Source organism: Haliotis rubra, unplaced genomic scaffold, assembly GCF_003918875.1.
Source record: "Haliotis rubra isolate DU_JTF1 unplaced genomic scaffold, ASM391887v1 Scf169, whole genome shotgun sequence".
NCBI classification, from domain to species: Eukaryota; Metazoa; Mollusca; class Gastropoda; order Lepetellida; family Haliotidae; genus Haliotis; species Haliotis rubra.
In genome coordinates this window covers 379,132-401,081 of record NW_025765658.1, presented here as the reverse complement: position 1 = coordinate 401,081, position 21,950 = coordinate 379,132, and the positions used below count along the sequence as shown (strand labels likewise).

The window sequence follows — 21,950 nt, the reverse complement described above, 5'->3', positions numbered from 1 at the left end:
TGTCTACAGCCCCTTTCATTGTCAAAAATTGTGATAAATGACCATTCTGTATAACACATGATGTAGCATTATTGATTAATATTTTGATCCATTTTTCCATATTGGGTTCAAAGCCAAACTTTCCAATTGTTAAAATTATAAATTCTTTAGAGACAGTGTCAAAAGCTTTTCAAAGTCAATAAGCAACAAGAGTCCTTTTTATCTTGTACTTTTGCTTCAAACATAATGTCGTATAATAATCTAATGTTCTCGCTAATACACCTTCCAGGTATAAAACCTGTCTGAGTTTCATGAATAAGAGTATTCAATGTTGTTTTAATTCTATTGGCTATACATGTGCTGAGTATTTTATACAAAGAATTCAGTAGGAAATTGAAGCCAGTTTTTAACAACTGTCTATTTTGTTAGCTTTTGGGATACATGTGATGACGACTCTGTTTATTGTTGGACTTAACATATTTTGCCTGAATGCTTCTGATATATATCTACAAACCCAAATATGAAGATCTTTCCAGAAAATTTAAAAAAATTCTATTGGGAAACCATCTACTCTTGGGCTTTTGTTATTTTTCATTGATTTAACGGCTCGTGTTATTTCATCTATAGTAATATCACCCTCAATATTTTCAGCCTGTACAGTGTGCAGTTTGGGTGTAATAATATCATCAAATATATTAATATATTTATCTGTTATTTTACCACCTGATGAGTATAGATTTTCATAAAATTGCCTTTGTTCATTTAATATAGCCTTACCATCTGATATTACTTCCCCTTTGTCATTGAGAACACTATTCATAAGCTTACTGGTATAATTTCTATTTTCGAGATGACAGAAATAGTTGGTTGGTTTTTCTCCGTCCTCGTACCACTGAATTCTATTTCTTATCTGTATACCTCTTATTTCATCTTCTTTTAATTTTTCAAACTCTAATTTACATTTGGATAGTTCAGAAAGTTTAGTTTCACATATGGTTTGGAAATTTTCTCTGATTTCTTCTTCCATTGCCAAAATTTTTCCTTCTAAATTTTTGCTTTTTTCAGTTTTGATTTTTTTTAAGTAGGAAGAGAATGATATTGTTTTCCCCCTCACTTTCATTAAAAATGTTTCTAAGAACAAAGTGTCGCTTATATTAAGTTGTAGTTTAGAATCTTCAATATCACCTAGTTCATCCTCAGTGCAGTTACAGTATTCTAATTTTGTTTCAAAAAGCATATCCTTGACTGTGTTTACATATTCTTGGTTATAAAGTAATGATGTATTTAGTTTCCAGTATCCTCCACCTCGTTCCTTATTAAGTTGATTAGAAAAAGACATGGTAATTGCTGAATGATCAGATTTATATCCTGGAAGTATTGAACAGTCAGTTGTCATGTTTGCTAAATCTTGAGAAACTAAAAAGAAATCAAGTCTGGACTGTTGTTTAGGGGTTTTTTTCCACCATGTGTATTTCTTTACATCATAATTTCTCTCCCTTTCATCTTCATAGTTTTAATCCTTAAGCCAATTGCTTATATAAACACTGATTACAAGTTGACTCACTTTAAAACCAATGATATACTTATCTTTTTACTCATACATCATGAAACTGACCTTCCTTAATTCCACTAAGTCAAGTCCATTCTCTCAATAGGGGTGCATTTCCTATTCCCTATTCGCCTACATGTTTTCTGTAGGCAAAATGGGATGTAGGCGAAATGGGATGTAGGCAAAATGGGACTCAACCGGGTCAACATGTCAAATACGACTGTCAAGAATTTGTGAAACTAAAGTGTTGTCAACAAGACTTTCAAAAATGTACTGGTCCAATAACCAAGGCCATTCCAAAAACGTTTACCGAAATACAAGGCCAGCATAAGAAAGTAACCATGAATTTTACACACAAGAACTTGACATAAGCTTAAAAGTTCATTATACTGGACACTATAACTATTTTATATATGTTGATATATAATGTGTATATAGAGAGGCAAGGTTCATCAGTGTACAGTAGTAAATATATACAGAAATCCACAAAATATTGGCACTACATGAATTTCCCTCTTACAAATTTCAGTTATATCTTTAGGAAAAATTAAATTATATACTCATGGAAACAAATAAAGAAACACACGAAAGTGCAAGTATAGGAATACTCTTTTCCTGGTTTCTTGTCATGCTTTATGTTGCACTGTGGGTGAAAATCTGGAAATGAATAAAGGAATACTTATACTTTCATGTTTTCCCTTATTCGTTTCCATGATTACATATACACAGCTGCCTAAAAGTTCTCTCACCTTACATGTGTGAGCTATGTCTGTAACACGGAACAGGTTTCAAATTGAATTTTATAAACAGATTCAGTGAATAGTGAGCATGATGAAAAGTGTGACATTCAAATCTTAATTTAATGTGCAACCACTGACTTGTGTTCACCAGACCATAAACACAAGGTCAGCCAGTCTTAATTAGTTCTTGGGTCATTGTATAAACAATTCCATTATGGTCCAATCTTCCACGCAGAACTGTGGAAAATTTGAGCACCTGAATTTACATATGCTTTCATTGCTGCTTTTATTCGCACCATGCATTCGTTTCCCCAGCTTAAAATCAGATATTTTCTCTCACTCCACTTTGGAGTTAAGATGATGTTTTATCTAGGACTCTTAACTTATACTGTTAATTACTAGAGGATATTGGAAATGATTGTTAACTGACCTCCTATCAAACTGTTATCTTTACAATCACAGGTTGTGACCATCTATATACAATCTCATTCAGTTTCAAAAATTTGACACTTGCTAACTCTCTATACTGAGTATTCGTACTTGGAGATACAAAGGTAACAGTTTATTATAACAGGATATTGGATAAGTACAAACTTTATGGATGAACAACTTCTATATTCAGGTGATGCGACGTTTTGATATAGATTCTTGCATTGTTGAATAAAGAAGTTGTTTATCCATAAAATTTGTCCTTATCTGACTCTCCAACTTCTAAAAATGCCACTCACTGAAGGGGGAAGTTGGTAGTGAAAGTGGCCGATCTATGGCTTCATCCTGCAGTCTCAACACTGCCACCTTGGACTAAGCAGTATCATGAGGCTGTTTGATGGATGAGGCAGCTGAACACAACTTGACATGGGCTACCTTCTGTAATGATAGTGAGCATATACTTTGAGACAATGTGTATAAACATATACACATACCAATTTCCATAACATAAGAGGGCTTCGGTACTCACAACTTTACTGCTTGTTGTACATGAACATGTTTAACTAAACTTTAAAGTCTGTTGCATTACCATGTTGGTTCATAACTCTAGGCATGATCGGCCATAAACTGACTATTACTGGATAGTTAAGAACCGTCATGGTAGGTCTACTTAGAACAGTCACCGTATCTCACTGGTGACGTCACAACACGACCCGATCTGGTGGTTAAAGAGTCTACAACACTGTTTTCACCCTTAGGAACAGTGTCTGAAACTTGTGTAATGTCTTGACCACTCACTGTTGGACAGTCATGAATCGCAGTGTCACTTGTGCTTGTAGTAGTAGGTAGGTCCTGTTTAGATCCATCAACCAGTAGGTGTCCTCTATTTCTCCTGAATGTTCCTTGTGGAATACTGATAATGTATCTGCATGGAGTATCTGCATTGGACATCACTATGGATGGTGTTAACCACTGTTCCAAATGGATCTTGATGTGTCCAGGCGTTCCTGGTTGCAGGGTTATACATATGCTGTATTTTGAAACATTCAGAGAATGACTTTATAAAAATGAATTTGCCATTGTTTAGATATGATAAACATGAAGCCTCACATCTTCTTTGTTATGTTTCAGACAAACTTCAGCTTCATTCCTGCCACCAAGCTCAGTGCAGGATTACGATTCCGCTTCAATGTGACTGCTGTGACAGAAAATGGCATCAGTGATGCAACAAAAGTGACCCAGTGGGCAGTCATGCCTCCAGGTACCACCAGACATCATCAGTAGAGCATAACCTTCTGTGTAATGACTAATGTTTACCCTTCTTTCAGCCTTATTCCAGCCATATCATTGAATTGGAAACCAAGAATATGCTTTACTCATTGTATCAGTGTAAAGAGCCAAAACTTGTATGTGTAGAATAAGGCACTCCTCCTTGGTTATGGTTGGGAAAGTAAGACCCCGAGACCGGTGGGTGGGGAGAAGTAAGACCGAGAGTGCTACGGAAAACATTTGCACATAAAAGTTGATGTTTGACGATATTTTTCAATTGATTTCAAACACTCACATATCATCTGAATTTGAATGTTGATGTTAATATAGAGTTAGGAAAAAGTAAAACCGGGAAATAGGTCTTACTTACAAAAAGTAAAACCTGTGAGCAAACAAAAACCTCAAATGCGGTTATTCTGGGAAAAGAAGCCATGTCTAATATATAGTGAGACGCAGCCTTCAGGTTTATATGACTTATCTCCTACTGCTGTCCTGCAGTAAAGTGAATAGCTTCTTGTAGATTTGTTGAGCAGATGTTTTTAGCTCTTCTGGTCAATGTAGAGATGACACCGGTCTTGACTTTAGGGGGGGATGGTTGGAGTTGTGGATGTATTGATCCGTATGGGTAGGTTTTCTGTACACAGAGGTCTGGAGTTGGTTGCAGGAGGTACGGGATACAAGGATGTCGAGGAAAGGTAGTTGGTTCTGCTCTGTTTCAATGGTGAATTTGATGCGGGGATGTTGGTTGTTGAGATGGGCCAGGAGCTGAATTGGATCTTGCTGAGGTTGGAGGGGGTCGAAGGTGTCATCCACTTTGCGGTACCAGCAGGAAGGTTTGAAGGGTGCAGTTTCTAGAGCCTTATCTTCCAGGTCTGTCATGTAAATTTCTGTTAGGATGGGGGATAATGGGGAGCCCATATGAAGTCTGTTGAATTGCTCATAGATAGCAGGCAGAGTTGAGGCTGATGATAGAATCGGTAGAGAAATTACATGACCGATCTGGAAGATAAGGCTCTAGAAACTGCACATGTAAGCTCATGTACCACTCCAGCTTGACAACGGTACAAGAATCTGTATTGAAACGTCACACTCACGAAATATAGAAGTTGTTATCCATAAAATTTGTTCTATATTGATTGGGAGCTAATTGATAAAAGCTGTAGCTTCATTTGCTCTATAGTCCGATGGTATGTAGTCCCCTTGGTCTCTGATGATCAACTGTTTGTAGTGGCAGATTTCAATGGCTTCCAAACGTTTTCTCTTTGTGAAATCCTGATTATTGGTGGATAGGATTTCACCTGTGTTGAATTGGATTAGATGAGGGAATTGTTTTTGATGGTCTGAAAGGGTTGATTTGCAGTCTGCCTTGGCTGTTGAGGTTTTATGCTCTTTGATATTTATGGGACGGGAGTTCTTCACCTTCTTCAGGTGGATAATCCACCTGAAGAAGGGCAAGAACTAGCCCAAAAACATTGTGAAAAATAGATCAAAATGTTGTTATCCATAAGATTTGTCTTGCATTACTACACCAACTTCTAAATGCCTTTGAAGTATTTCGTCAGTCCAGTGTTTGCCACAACACACAATGTATATATCCTTCCCAATACTTGGTGGTAGTCACACTTTTAGCTTGAAAACGATGTAAGAATCTTCACTGAAACATCTCTCTGTGCACAAAATAAGAAGTTGTTATCCACACAGTTGAATACTTATTGTTATTAATCCAGTTGTGGAAGAAAGGGCTAGGCAGAAAGTATCCCGGAGTATAAAATTATCACACTAAATAGAGGATATTATATGAGTGCCCATGTCATACTATGTTTACGACACAAGTGCCTAAATGTTGGTATTTCCCAAGCGAGAGCGAGAGATATGCTGATATTTAGGCATGAGTGTCATAAACATAGTATGAAATGGGCACAAATATAATATTCTGTTTATTACCGTAGTCGTCAAATTGAGGAAAATAAACCTAAATGATTTAAACATATTTATTTCCAAGGAAAGAACCGGATTGGTAAACAAGCATAAGCTTATATGAATACCACTCCGGGATACAATGGAAGGAAGAGTAATAATGAATGTACAATGTGAATGATTATATAAATGTTGCAAAAATGAGAAATAATGCCAATCATTGTTAAACAGTATATGTCATATGAAGAAATTATTTTGGATCAAATCTGCCTGTTAAATTTATGAACAAGTGCACTGAAATTAAAAGTTCTTTGTTTACTATCGAGGAACAGCTTTGATTTCCAAACAAAATTGATTTTAGGTCAAATCCTTTAGTATAAAAATACATAATTTGAGGTATATCGTTGTAAAGAGTACATGAGAAGAAATAATGAGTAGAGTCTTCATGGTTGTGGCCACAAGAGCAAGATGATGTTGGAGATATAAATCTTTCATATTTGTGCACATTTAGGTCACTACATTCAAGTCTGAGACGAGAATGTATGATTTGACAAAATCTGCTACCGAAATTTAAGTCAAAATGACTGTAGATACTAGAATCATTTAAAAGTACATTTTTGAATCTCAATAGGCATGCTGATTCTCTATGTTCAGCCGGTAATGAATTCCATAACTTAACAGTATCTGGAAGAAAGGACCTTGCATAATTTACAGATTTACAGTTTATAGTCTGAAGATTTGAATCACCATGCAGATTATAACCAACGATATCTGATACTCTAGGCGGAACAAGGTAACTTGGCGTAGTGTTATTAACCATTTTGTAAAACATGGTCATTTTATGAAGGTACCTTCTACGATGCAACGGATGACAATTAGTTTCTTTGTATATTTTATGATGGCTGGTACCACGAACAGCACCACACACGGTTCTTAGAGCATCAAGGTTGAGCTTTTCAAGTATATCTGCTTGCTGTTTAGTACAATTATCCCTTATATGACTGTAATAATCAAAAACTGGTAATATGAACTGTTTGTACATGGTATCTAATGTTTTTCGGTTTAAATGATATTTGAGACTTCTTAGACAATTCACCATTGGTGCAACTTTTTTAGCCCAGTCGTTAATGTGTTCATTCCATGAGCAATCATGCTGAAGTATAAGACCTAAATGTTTATGACTTTGTACGGAATTAATGACATTACCATTCATGATTAGGTTCGGCATTGGAGTTGGTTGCAATTTACGAGTAAAGCATATTGACTCTGTCTTATTGGGATTAAAAGATACTTGCCATTTTTCTGCCCATTTGGCAATTCGCTGTAAATCATCGTTCATTACAATAGCAGTTACCCCAGGATCATCAATGATCGCATATAAAGAAGTATCATCCGCAAAAAGGCGTATGTTACTATTTATACCTTCAACTATATCATTTATATAAACAATAAACAAGAGCGTCCCCAATACTGAACCCTGGGGTACTCCAGCAAATACAGCTTTTGTATCAGATCTAAATCCATTAATTATGACACGTTGTTCTCTATTTTCAAGATAACTCTCAAACCATTTTAACAAATTACCCTTTATACCATATCTTTTTAATTTATAAATGATACCCTTGTGCCAAACCCTGTCGAATGCTTTGCTTACATCACAAAATACTGCTCTTATTTCTTTTCCTTTATCTACTGCACCGGCAATGAAATCACATTAATACGTTAGTTGATTAACAGTAGAATCGCCTGGTTTAAATCCTGATTGGATTATGTCGTTATCTCTGAAATAATTGAAGACGTGTTTGAAAACGCACTTTTCAAAAACTTTAGCCAGACAACTTGTGAGTGCAACAGGTCATTTATACTACCTTTTTTATGAATGGGGATGACAGAGGCTTCCTTCCAAACTTGAGGAAAGGTATTTTCAGAAAGGGATTGGTTAAAGACATCTGATAGAGGGGCAGCCAACAATCGAGCGTTCATTTTCAGAAACTTATTGCTAATTCCGTCTGGGCCTATTGCTTTTGTAGTATCTACAGAAAAAAGAATATCATAAACTTCGTTTTGGTTGAGATAAAAGTCACATAAGGAATTATCAGTATATACAAGTAACCTCTTCAATATTCCTGTCTGGATAACTAACTTTTGTTTGATTTGTGAAATATTCATTCATTATATTAGCAATTTCAGTGCTATCATCATAAAGTTGATAATTATTTAATACTGGAGGAAATGAGCTTGGTGAATTTTTGCCTTTTGTATAATTTTTAATCAGACGCAACCAGACTTTGGTTCCATGCTTGTCATTAATTCATTTATCAATTTTGTCTGTATATAGTTGTTTTGCTGTTCTGACGGATGATGTAGCTTTATTTCTGTATAGTCTGAATTTTGCCCAATCGGAAGGTAAGTTGCGCCGTTTAGCAATCTTGTGTACCGGTAAGCAATTACGTTTTCGGATCAAACTCTGAGTTTCGTTGTTCATCCATGGCACATCTTTTGGCCTGATAGTGACAATTTTGTTAGGCACGTGTTTGTTACGTAGATTAATTATGGTATTGGTTACTTGATTTGCTATTTGATTTATGTCACGAGAAGAAAGTATTGTATTCCAATCAAGAGAACTAAGTTCATCAGTAAGGGCTTCGATGTCGGTTGAAGTATAATCAAAGATTATTTTTTTATAAGTAACTGTTTTAGTTATTTTTTCCTTCAAAGTAATATACACAAGACAGTGATCCCTACATATAGGATCAAGTACACCGGATTCTAGTACAGTAGCAACATGTGAAATAAAAGATAAGATCAATCAAAGTACTAGAGGTAGGGGTAGTCCTTGTAGGATCGGTTATGATTTGAGATAACCCATTCATCAATCTGATTTGATCAACTCTGCTAGAATTTGTGGTGAGAATATCTTCATTAAAATCACCAGTCACAATTGTAATCAAGTCAAGATCAGCAGCGTTACCAACAGATTCTTCTATTAAATTCCAATCTGCCCTATAAAATGTCCCAATGAGGTAATTTTGTTTCTTGCTTCTTATTTTAACCCATATTGCTTCAAGTGCAGGCAAGTCTAAATCATACAACTCCACCCCTACTCTGTCTATCTTTTCTTAATGGTAAATGGAAACCTGGAATTTTTATATCATTGCTGTCTATACCATGGTGCAGCCATGATTCTGTAATACAAATGACATCGTATGATTCCAGTTCAGCCTGGAGTATATCTAGCTTATCTCTAAGACTCCGTACGTTTAAATGTATTATCTTAAGATCAGTGTTTCGCAATGGCCCGGGATTTGGGTGAACATCGCCACAGATCAAAAGAAGAAAAATGATGATCAGAGAAATTTCTTTGGTATGAAGACATAATATCGAGAAATGATAACTCTGTTTTCTAAATTTACAGGCAGATTTGCTATTCATATGACAAACAAATGAGCCCACCGCTTGTCTATATTGCATAATATCAATCATTTTCAAAAACGGAAATACAAGTGTTATGATGGGTGGGCTCATACAAAAATATACAGTAAAGAATTAAACTAAGTGTTGTGTATATAAAATACACATATGATGTCAAGTTATTTGGCATTAGGTAAAATGTTGATACACATAATACAAAACATTTTAACTTCTGAAAAAACAATGTGGTTCCTTGTGTTAAGAAACAAGTTATGACAATAGTTCTCAACGATGTAATAAACTAAAAGCAAAATAATTACGATACCACAGAATGAAAGCTTCATCTGCAGTAAAATATGAAAAAATCATGGTGGACAATGTGTTACTCTGACATAACTGGGACGCAGGGCAATCTGACGTACGTTTCAATAACGCACGTGCTGCAGTGTCTGAATAACGCACGTGCTGCATGAGCATCTATCACATGATGGCATGTTGTGGAGAGTGGAGGGCAAAGCGGGATGGTTTTTGATTTGGAAAATGTAAACTTTCTTAATGGATTTATACAGTTAGTTACATATAGTTACAGTTGGAATATTTGAAACGTGAGTGTGATTTTGATATACTAAATCTACTTTCAAACACAGGCTGGCTATCCGCCGTCGCTGCATGTAGAACGCAACATCACAGAAGAAACGTGACATCATAGCCTTATTCATGACGTCACATCACCATGACAAAGTGATATTTTGCCCTAGGGCATCGTATGAAAAATATGAACCCCGATATGTTCGCCCTCGCTTGTATTCTTGTGACTTGAGATGTAAGATGAGAGGCAATAGCCACCTCCCCTACTATACCCATGAACAAAATTGAATAATTCTACATTAAGGCAGAATATACTTTCCAAATCTTTCTAAAACAATCTCAGGAGGTACTGATAAGGTTGTAGCACGTGTCTAAATATAGCACTTACTATAACAGAATATTATGTGTAAATTTATTGAAAGTAATTTTTCAGTGATATACTTCCAGTCATGTGAGTCATACATTTTATCCAGCCATATATGCCTCTAATTTTTCCAGCAACCTCCAAACCTCAAGAGCCAAGAGAAGTCCAAGTTGTTCACCAGCAAGTCAGGCATGGTAAAGTTGCTGCCCTGGTTAGATGGAAGCCAGGCAAAAGTAAGTGAAGATAGTTGTTACATAATTTCTTAATTGTAAAGAGTGGATAAAATCCTTCTGTCTGTCAGAAACCGATCATATATGACAACAACAAGGCTGAAGAACACGCAGATTGTGAGCTAAAGATAATCACCACTCTGGATGCCAAGGGCACCAAGTCCAGCCCAGGCCAGATCAGTCAAAACAATGGCATTACAAAATCAGTTGCAAACTGCAAATCAAACTGCCAAGGGACTGGTTCCAACAGGCTAGCATGCCCAGAGGGTGCAATATCATCCACAAGAAAAAAAATGGTGATTTCCAAAAATTTCCAGTTTGGAAACATCATATTTCCAAAAATTTCCAAAATTGGAAACATGATATTTCCAAGGTTTGGAAATTTTGGGAAATTTAGGAAGGATTTTACCACTACTTCTTTCAGTTTCTCCTTTTCCCAAGGATCCCCATGAGTGTATAGACTGTGTATTCGTCCTCCTATGCGATCAACTAGGAACCAATTCTATATATTAGTATAACCAGGGAGACTATATAAGACGTTGTAGATTATCCCTGGTATAACTTCACTCATCTGCATCCTTGTTGTTCTAAGTGTCAAAAATTGATATTGACTGTAATATTTTTACCCTTGGTATGGCTAGCATTTTCCAAAATACCGTTTTAAGTGTATGTTTTACTTATTATCCACAGAAGCGCAAATAGTTTTTGACCTGTCTCAGTTTGCATAAACACAAATTACATAGACCAACGTTACATCATGGATTAAATAAAAGTTTACCAGACCCACTGACTGACTGGACAGGGTTTATTACATGACATAAAAGTGAACCCTTGCCAGGGAATAATAGGCTTATTGTAGTAGAATACATGCTCTAATTGATACCCTCTAATTAACACCTGTCACAAGGGATGGACCGTTTGGGGGGTTTATCATTTCGTAATCAATAGTCAACAGACCATGAAATTCACGAAATATCATCAACTTGTTAATAGATAATTGGTTATGTTGTCCACACACGGGCGGACTGAGGCAAAAACAACCCAAATGAATTCCTTCTTAAAAACTTCATAGTGTAACTAATTAATTTGGTCATTTACAATAAAAGGTGACTAACTGTTTAATGCATTATTCATTTTAGATCACGTTAAATAATTTCTAGAGAAATCACTACACAAGTATATCACAGATGATTCCAGAGAGAAAACAGTTCATGAGATTCTAGTTTATGAAAAGCATTAAATTCCAAAATAAGCAAGCCAATCCCTTCTCTAATGCTCAGGAATTATTACCACTTACATGACAATAGTTTGAGAAGGTGCCGACTCTGGAAGCCGACCTTTCAACTTTTATAAGGCTCAGGACGTTGACAAGGGGTACGTTTTTAAGTTTGTGTGTTATTTTAGCACATTGGCTAATCTCATGTGACGTGTTATTACAAGCTGGTGGTTGATGGAAGTGAACACATCGCACACGGAAGCCGACCGTGTAAAAACATGATTAAAAGAATCATATGATGAACACATTTAAAAGGGCACTGATCCAGAGCAATTTCCGCTCACTGGTTGTTGCTTTTGTTATTGTTTTTCTCCCCTGAGTACCCGGATGATATCCCAGTATTTTCGACTGGTTCGTGACCTTTGCTGCGCCATCCGCATGCGCAATTGATAGTATAGGTATAGATTAATCAACAAAAATGAACAAATGAAAACATTTTGAAGTTTAATCATCTGCCAGTGGTAAAAAACGTCAGGACTGAAGTCAATGTATGTCTTTATATTTTGTCTTATAATCCGAATTATTTTATAGTCATATTTGTATGCATTTTGAAACTTAATAAAAAGCATATGATCTGCTTATATTTATAGGGTATTTATAACATGACTTTATCGCATGATATTGCAGTAAGAACCCACTTTCCTGAGAAGAGGACTACAATGAAGGAAAAACAGAGACGCAACTGTGGATTTAATGGCGATGGTGTGGAGGTTCTAGTGGGCTACCCCAATCTTGAAATAGAATGCTAACAATAAGCCTAAAAGATTTTAGCTATGTGGCAACTAGCGTCGCCAACATAATTGTTACTAGCCAAAGAATGCTGAGGCCCAAATGACGGAAACGTTGCAACCCGACCAACGCCGGGGGTCAAAATTGGGACCGAACGCCGCCAGGCCCAGCTGTGTAATTGCTAATCTATAATTAATGCTAAGACCCCAATGACGGAAACGTCGCAACCCGACCAACGCTGGGGGTCAACAATGGGAGCAAACGCCGCCAGGCCCAGCTGTGTAATTGCTAATCTCTAATTAATGCTAAGGCCCAAATGACGGAAACGTCGCGAGGTCTAATTGTGAGCTTAACGCCAGCCAGGCCCCGATACTTAACTTAACTGTTACTAGATTCCCGAAAGTGAAAACCGGGAAAGACTGGGTTCCAACTGGTAAGAAGGTAACCCAGCCGAGGTTCCCGTTTGAAAGCAGGTAACCGGAAACCCTAATTAACATATATATATTCTTATGAGTTATGTTGAAAGGTAGCCCACAAGAACCACGCCACCTAGCACAACAGTGCTACCCCACACCATACGGCTAAGGCTGAAGATACGCGTACCCGCCATGATTGCCTCATATAAGAAATTCACTTACCTCTTTAATATGTACTTACTTGAAAATTTGCACCAAGGCATCGTTTATGTCGTTGACGAATTGATGAACCCCTTTAGTGCTAAGGTGTGTCCCATCCCACTGGAACCAGGATGGGTCCGTGGCCACTATATGTGGATGGGGGATTGCTACAAAATTAGGAATTTACGTAAAATGGTTGGCTAGACGCCTGTTTAGTTTGGACCTACTGCGGTCCACCTTACGTGGGTCCCGTGCATTATGCCAATTACGGCGTGGCAAGATGTTGGAATATACTGGAAAGAAAACGCAGTAGTAGCATCGGAAGTCATTTACAGGAGTTAGAATATCAGTGCCCTTTGGATACATATTCAAACAAATAGGTCGGTTGAATGTATGAAGATTTAAAGAGAGTGCTTGATATTATTTGATTACATTTACAAAAAGTAACTGATGTGCTAAATTATTTTGTTGGTAGCCGAATATAGGACTGATAGCATTGTGACTTCCACCTGCCGTACTGCTGGATGAGATGTGGGGGTACCCCATTCATGGCTGCTGTAGTTGCTGCTCCAATACGGAATGAATGTGAAGAATAGTTTTCAGTATTTATGGAGCTTAGGGCAAGGCTTTTTAGTACGGCTTGGAATTGGTACCTGGTTAGCGGAGTATGGTCGAAATGGATGAACGCTGGAGAAGGGCCTAGTGGGCGGGCCCGCAAATAGGCCTTAAGGGCTGCTATTGGGCATGTGGATTGACCAGGTGTTGCCTCAATAACTACAGAAACGCCGAACCTTCTTGGGTCACCTTTTGAATGTGGGAGGTGGATAGTAACTGTTTCAGGTTGACCTGATATACTTACGTCCTGGATGGTGCAGCCAGGCTGTGATGTCTTTGTTTGAACTAGTTCACTTACCCTGAAGAAACCAAAGAAGGCCACGCAATATACTGCTTTGAAGAGGCATACTTCGTATGACGAGGTACAAACCTGCCTGAGATTGTTGTTCACTATTTTTAACAGATCCAGCGTAATAGGTTTTCTCCTGTCCTGCCGCCCACTGGACTTGTACATACCTGTTATCAGTTTAATGACAAGGAAATGCCTGGTGCAGTCCTGGAGGCCTTTGAATTTATGGTAAGAAGACACAGCTGCGATATAAGTTTTTACTGTGTTTGGAGAATGATTAGTGACTGACAAATGAGCAATAAAGTTTACAACCTGATCCAGAGGGACTGGCCATGTCTCCGGAAGTCGATGTACAGCTCGAAACTGCTGCAGGGCATCGATGCCTGTCTTGTAGGTCGACCAGGTATTTGTCGATAGGGACCGACGTAGGAGCCTGTCTGCTTCTTGTTCTAGATCTGCCATATGGTGTCTGGGATTGGCGTTGGTGCAGCTTTCGCTTCTGGTGCGGCTGCCTGAAAGCGGTCGAACTGAAACCTCAAGAGTGCATCGGCTATAACATTGGAATTGGTGTCAATGTATTTAGATTTAAACAAGATGTTATGATTAAAGCAAAGAAGAATAAGGCGACGGAGGAGATTCATCACCCGGCGCGCTTTGGATGATTGCTTGTTGATGATTGCCACCACTGCCTGGTTGTCACAGTAGAAAAGGATTTTCTTGTTTGCAAGCTGAGGTCCCCATATTTTGATGGCCAAGACGATGGGAAACAGCTCCAGGAAAGTCATGTCGAGTGTGGTCCCATTGACAACCCACTGATCAGGCCATCTGCCGCAAAACCATTTCCCCCGAAGGTAGGCCCCAAAACCTGTACTGCCTGATGCATCTGTGTAGAGCTGGAGATGAGAGTTGTCTACCCACAACTGGTCCTGAAAAACTGATACACCATTAAACTTTGTGAGAAATGTTAGCCACATATGCAGGTCCTGTTTTACCCATTCAGTGATTCGAATATGGTGGAATGGTTGCTTACCTTGACAGAGAAGGTCGATGAGCCGTCGGCAAAAGGCTCTACCCATTGGAATTGCCCTACAGATAAAATTGAGCTTTCCGATGAGGGACTGTAGCTCCTTTCTTGTTACCTTGGAATTAGGTTTGGAGAGGATATGCTGTATCTGGGATGTGATTTCACGTATCTTACCTTCAGGTATTCTAACCTGCATGGCCAGCGTGTCGATTTCAAGACCCAAGAATGTTAATTGAGATGCTGGGCCAACTGTTTTGTCATGAGCAATGGGAATTCCTAGATGAGTTAGCATTGCCAGTGAAGTCTGTAAGTTAGCCTGGCACTGGGTTGTGCCCTGTGATCCCCCAGTCAGAAAGTCGTCGAGGTAGTGCATGATTTGTATGCCTGGGAGGCGTTGACTTATGCACCACTGTAGGAAAGAACTGAAAATCTCAAAGACAGCACATGATATTGAGCAGCCAAAAGGTAAGCATTTATCAAAGTAGAATTTACCTTCGAACTGTACCCCCATCAGTTCAAAATCAGCTGGGTGTACTGGTATAATTCTGAATGCGGATTTGATATCGAACTTTGCCAGCAGTGCCCCCCGACCCAAGTGTTGTATCATTCGGATGGCTTCGTCAAACTTAGCGTATGACACTGAGCATGCTTGCAGATCTATGTGGTCATTTATTGACCCGCCTTTTGGATAAGACAAATGATGTATTAGACGAAAATCGTAAGCCTGATTTCCCTGCCATAACTGGGAGTCTGACTGTTTCTTTGGGACAAGACCTATTGGGGATACTTGCAAATTAGCAAAGGGGGGAGTGTTAAACGTCCCAGCCATTCTGTTCAGATCCAGTTCTTTTTTTAGCTTTTGCCGGACAATGTGTACCCTATCCCTGTGTGTCGCTGACTTTAAATTTTTCGCGAGACAACTATGGCGCATACCTTGAAACTTGAGCTGGAAACCAAATGTAAAACCTTCAAGTAGATATTGTGCATCTGTTGCATTGGACTGACCATAAAGATGCAACCAGGGAGTTAATCTATCTAGTCTGACGGGTGTAGGAGCCAAAGACCTTACCTCTGTTTCCTCTGGTTGGCTGCCTTTGGCTGGTGAAGCGTGGGCCCATACTGTTGTTGGATAGGGGGGGGTCGTTGGACCCCTGGTCCTCGAAAGCAGCTGGCCGCCCCATGCGAAGCGTCGTTGCACTTGCTGCATCTGTGCGGGTACACACAACTGTACCTTCTGCATCCATGCGGTTTGTTGAATGCAAAGCAGATGTTGAGCGCGCTGGATCTAACACACTAGGGACAGACTGCTGACCGGGATAAACACCTACCTGTTGGTGTCCCGACTGCGGGGTCATGAATTTTAACCATAACTCACCGTCAATTCTGTCCCAGCGTCGGAGAGGGTCTCTCGCCATTCTGTATCGAAATTGCTGCGCCAGTAAACAAAAACACCAATGCTCCAATGCAGACGCGGCGAGGCCGGACATGTATTACCCAAAACTAGGAATGGCACGTACAGAAGTAGGAACAGTATATAAACGAAAAGAAACGTAGTGGCGCAGTTGCCTTTCCACTCCCTTCTTACCAGGAATGGTATGTTAAAGTCAGACTGTGAATGTACACATTACAAAATGAAACTCATGAACAGGAAAACACAAGTATTAAATGTTCATTCATGGCATTTCCCATTCTCCCCGTCTCCTGCCAGCGAGGAGGATGTCGAGGTCGGGAAGATCGGCGTGGTGTAGATGGCTGCTGGTTGTCAGGCTGTCCAGTAGTCACTGGGTATTCACATGCCTCAGATGCAGCTTCGAGCTGATGGTGGTTTTCAGGCATGTAGGTGGTTGCTGGAGTGCTGGGTGTAGGAGGCACTACAATATCTGGGGGAAGAGGTGGTTTGTCGTTGAGTGTTGGAACTGTAGGAGTAGTACCTGTCCCAGGGTGAGACACATAGGATGGAGGGTTCATGACTTCAGAGTTGATATCGTGGTCGTCAAAGCCACGGATTGGACCAGGTGATGGAGTGGCAACCATCGTAGTCATGATTGGGTAACAGTCTCTAATCTTGATGTCATAGGTTTTTGAACGAAGTTGAGACCTCGAGAACTTGCGAACTTGGCAGTTCTCCCCTGATATGTGTGTGATGATGTATTTGTCTCTTGCTTTCGTCTTGTCACGATCCCCTCTAAGGAAGACCAAGTCTCCTACACGGAGATCCGGAGGAGAGCTAATTTGTTGACCACAAGCTTTGGATTTGGCACTGAAAGGGTGGTTAGTTTTCCTAGTCTCACGCTGGAGAGAGATTACGTCTTCATCGGCAATTGGTAATTGATCGCCAGTCAACTGGTCACGTTGCGTCCAAATCTCTCGAGCAGAAAGGCCGGTGTTCCGAACTCTGGAATTTAGACTCGCTGTAGCAAGGGCTAGAGTCCCAGCAGGCACATCAACGTTGTTTCAACGTTGAGAATAGGTTGATCCTCAACGTTGAAAATAGATTGAAAATAGGTTGTATATGAAAGTTTTTTTGACGTAGATATCCGACGTGGAATCAACGTTGAAGTTTGACCGATTATCAACGTTGAAAAAAGGTTGTATATGAAAGTTTTTTAGACGTAGATATCCGACGTGGAATCAACGTTGAAGTTTGACCGATTATCAACGTTGAAAAAAGGTTGTATATGAAAGTTTTTTCAACGTTGATATCTGACGTGGAATCAACGTTGAAGTGTGACATATTGTTAACGTTGAAAATGGGTTGTTCCGTGGTTGTATATGAAAGTTTTTTTGACGTAGATATCTGACGTGGAATCAACGTTGAAGTCGGACATATTATTAACGTTGAAAATGGGTTGTTCCGTGGTTGTGTCAGGGAGGTATTACGCTTTCCTGTGAATAGACTCGCACTTCATCTTTAAACTACACTAAAATAGCACCAAACTCCTGCATCCAGCTAAAATACCCAAAAAGCTACCTGCAATAAACAGTGTTCAAACAGAAAATTGCAGTAAAAATATTTACCTGATAAAATACTTGGTTAAAATTCGTTTTATATCAGTTGGACGTATAATTCCAGTAAGAAGAAAAGAGTATTCCAAATTAAGAAAAACTATTTACTGTTGTATTGTTACCTTGAAAAGGTGGAAATTGTCCCGAGAAGACATTTTGTCTGAATTTCAGCTATTAGACAGACCCCTGAATAAACACAATGCAATTACTTTCACCATGAAAGGGATCCAAGACCTTAGATGACCAGGAACTATACCTTAAAACAGCACATAAAACAAGTTACTTTTCATGAAATCTTTATGAACACACACGCACAGAGAAACATGGTTTAATGCATAATGTAAAACATCACACATGACATAGTCTGTAGGTGATCTCTGTTGTGCTAATAACACAATATCATCTGCATATAGCATCAAAGTGACATTTACGCCACCAATTTCAATACCACAGTTCAGATTTTTCAACACAATTACAACTCCAAAAACACAATTATCAGCTCCTCTTTTTTCTGCCACTCCCAGCCTGGCGGTCAGGTGGATACTTCAGAAACGTCCCTAACTCTTTCTTGAAATTTGCTTCGGATGCATTCCCATTTCATTCCCTTGAGATAGGACACATTCTGAAATTTTATATTTAAATACATGAATAAGTTATATGGAAGATATATTGTCTTAAATGATTCAAGTATTTGTTTAATCAATCACTTGAAAGGTTCATTTCACTGCTGTAACTTGGCATGTGAACATATGAACAGCATCAATACAAAATATATGACGAAAAGTGTCAACAATTTATATTTTCAAAGCGAAGGAATGGAAGTTTTCTTAAACATTTTCAAAGAAAATCCTCAATTGCAAGTTGATTATTCAATTAGACTATGAATTAGGATGAATTAAATGATGCTTTACTGTCATATATTATTTGCTATGGTCATGATGAATATGCCGCACTTGGTAATTTACTTACCAGAGATGATTGAATACAACCTTGTATTCTTAAAGAAAACTTGCCGTTTTGCCCGTCAACATTCACTCCTGACATCAAATTGTTTGACATTGTCCTGCAAAACAATGGAAGATTGTTGTTATTCTGTCAGATTTAGTTTTCTTTAGAGATTCTCGGAAATGATTATTTCAAATTAATAGGAGTTGTACTGATGTAGCAATTTTGCTACCAGGAATCATAAATTGTAACAAAACCCGTGAAGGTCCGGGGTAGAATAGCCCTTCAGCAACCCATGTTTGCTATAAAAGGCGACTATGCTTGTCGTAAAAGGCGACTAACGGGATCGGGTGGTCAGGCTCACTGACTTGGTTGACACATGTCATCGGTTCCCAATTGCACAGATCGATGCTCATGCTGTTGATCACTGGTCCAGACTCGATTATTTACAGACCGCCGCCATAAAGCTGGAATATTGCTGAGGGCGGCGTAAAACTCAACTCACTCACTCACAAAAGCCATTTTACATTAAATGATAAGAAAACAAAATGGGTGGTGGTTCACAGGTCAAAGAATAAGTCTATTGTGGGAGGTCTCCCAACACAATTTGTTCCCAAACACAAGGAAGTAAGGATCATGGAGTTCTGAAAACAATAATGAGCTCTCATAAGTATACAATATATTCTCTGTTATCTACTCTCTCTCTCTCTCTCTTTGTCATTTGTACACTCATAAAACTCAGATAAATAACTTCTTTATAATTCATAAATGTTTACACTTCATCTCTTATAGGAACGCTTAGAAAATCTCTCATATAATGAATTATGTGGGCGTATTATCTGCGACGTCATAACTATGCTTCTCTGAATCATGAACACTAGAATAATGAGATTAAACTACGCTGCCAGAAATAATCTATCATACCCTGAATAATAAGACATTGAATAACATCTCTTACAACTCCAATCTACACTCAAAAAGACTTAAATGTACTCGTAAACAAACATCGCTGGCACACGCAAATTCTTGGAAACAGTGCATCTCTGACTCTCAATTCCAAGAAATGGAAGTCCTACTCTATTTGACCAAAGGGGTGACAGGTGGCCAATACATATTGAAATGTAGGTCATACACTGAAAATAACTCTGATTTAAAACACTACAAATATACACCTTCTCTCTAATATACTCGATAGATGATCTTAACAAGGGAACATGTACATAAAATGCTGATATCTAACAACACCTGTACTTTAAATAATGGACTCTTCCAAATCTCAGTATGTTTCACTGCACACATATTAGATTGCAAATAATGAAAAACCTACCCTTTGACAATAATAAAAAACATCATATTCAAATTCTACAGCTGACCAAATACCTGAAGAGTGTGTCTTCCAGCAATAAACATCTATATATATCTATAAATGTATGGCTTCTGTCCTCTCGCGTGCTATCTCCCATCCAGCTGTTTACGGAAAAAAACAATATGGCCAAGCAAGGGAGTGCTCATTAAACTAAACATCTCCGGGAGAAACCATTGTCAAATTTTTCTCTTACATGATCAACCTTAATATATAAATGAAAATAAAGTCCAACTATTATCACCAAAAATGACAAAACATTATAACAAATATTCAAAACAGGTGGTAATGAAAGAGCATTATCATCTTTCTCTTAAACTTTGTGGTGGATATACTGGAAACAAGTGAAATGTTAAAAACGTTTTACCTTAGCATTGCTCCTTTTATGTGATCCACAAAATTGCTGCCACCCAGTCTTGAAGATGAGATTTCTGCAAATTCCATTAAAATTATACCTTATTTCATAATTAAATGTTCCTTACTTTAAAATGACTTCTTTTGTATGTAAGATTTTAACCTTTAAGAGACATGAATTATCATATCCCTTCCAAACAAGTGTAAGAATGAAAGTCTGTGGGTGCAGTTTTGTTAATTGTCCCATCAAAGAATCATTAGTGAAGTTACACTTTTGTAAATAAATAAAAGTTCAAATAAATTATATACAATTTCATCCTTAACAAAGACTTTCACAAGACATTTTGATGTGAAAATTTCGTTGCATTTCTTACGCACGCCATTCTCCACGGCCCCTCCCCAAATAATATACATATGTTGACAGGGTTCAGGGCGTGCTCAATGCATAATTTACTGATAGATCTATTCAAGCGAACAAATGTTCATAATAATGGGATGCAATATAAACTGTTGATTAATCCTTTTCGATTTTGTATAGCTGCCCTTAGGGACCGTTCATAATGTATGGCTTTGGGGTGATGTTGAGGCGGCCCACCATGCATGTCATGTACATTATCTATGACGCCATCTCCCTTCCAATAATTTCTAAACATCATATTAAACATAGTGCGTGTGTACAAAAATGATGACCCCTTAGCTCCCCTGAAAAAAATGGGTGACACCCCACCCCTTACAATCATCACCCCCACCTGCAGCCATATATTTAATTATGAACGGTTCCTTATATTGATGTACTTCATTGATTATTTGAAAATGAATATTTGCAAAATTCAAATCAGGTGATTGATACGAAAGGAAATCTTATTCGATTATATAATAAAATGCCAAATATATGCATTTAAATATATTGAAAAATAACAAAACAAGTTCATGGAAAACACGGGCTTCCACTAAATTTTGAGAAACATGTACTGTGACATACCGGTAACCTTGTGAGATAAAACATAAGCCCTAATTCGGAGTTTCTTGCTACTTTGACCTGCTAGATTCCTACGTTTTCAGAATACATGAAGGACATACTTACCAAATAAACACCAGCATGCCGTGAAGATGGCGAAAATAGAAGCGATATTGCGTTGAACCGCCAAAGTGAACTGACAACGATCAGCTGCCTTTCTTGTATGCGATAATTGTCGCGAATGTCTGCATATGGCCAAACGAAGCGCGAAAGGTCAACATCTGGCATGTGTTTGAAA

At 38.3% G+C, this 21,950-nt stretch overlaps 1 protein-coding gene across 1 annotated transcript in view; it reads left to right on the top strand.

Annotated features, from left to right (window-relative positions):
* LOC124272352 (vascular endothelial growth factor receptor kdr-like) overlaps nt 1-21,950 on the top strand; it is a 462,777-nt gene that overhangs the window by 151,732 nt on the left and 289,095 nt on the right. The window contains exons 6-7 of the mRNA XM_046707526.1: nt 3,829-3,958; nt 10,381-10,479. Of these exons, the coding sequence (XP_046563482.1) occupies nt 3,829-3,958; nt 10,381-10,479 (229 nt within the window). The remainder of the gene's footprint in view (nt 1-3,828; nt 3,959-10,380; nt 10,480-21,950) is intronic.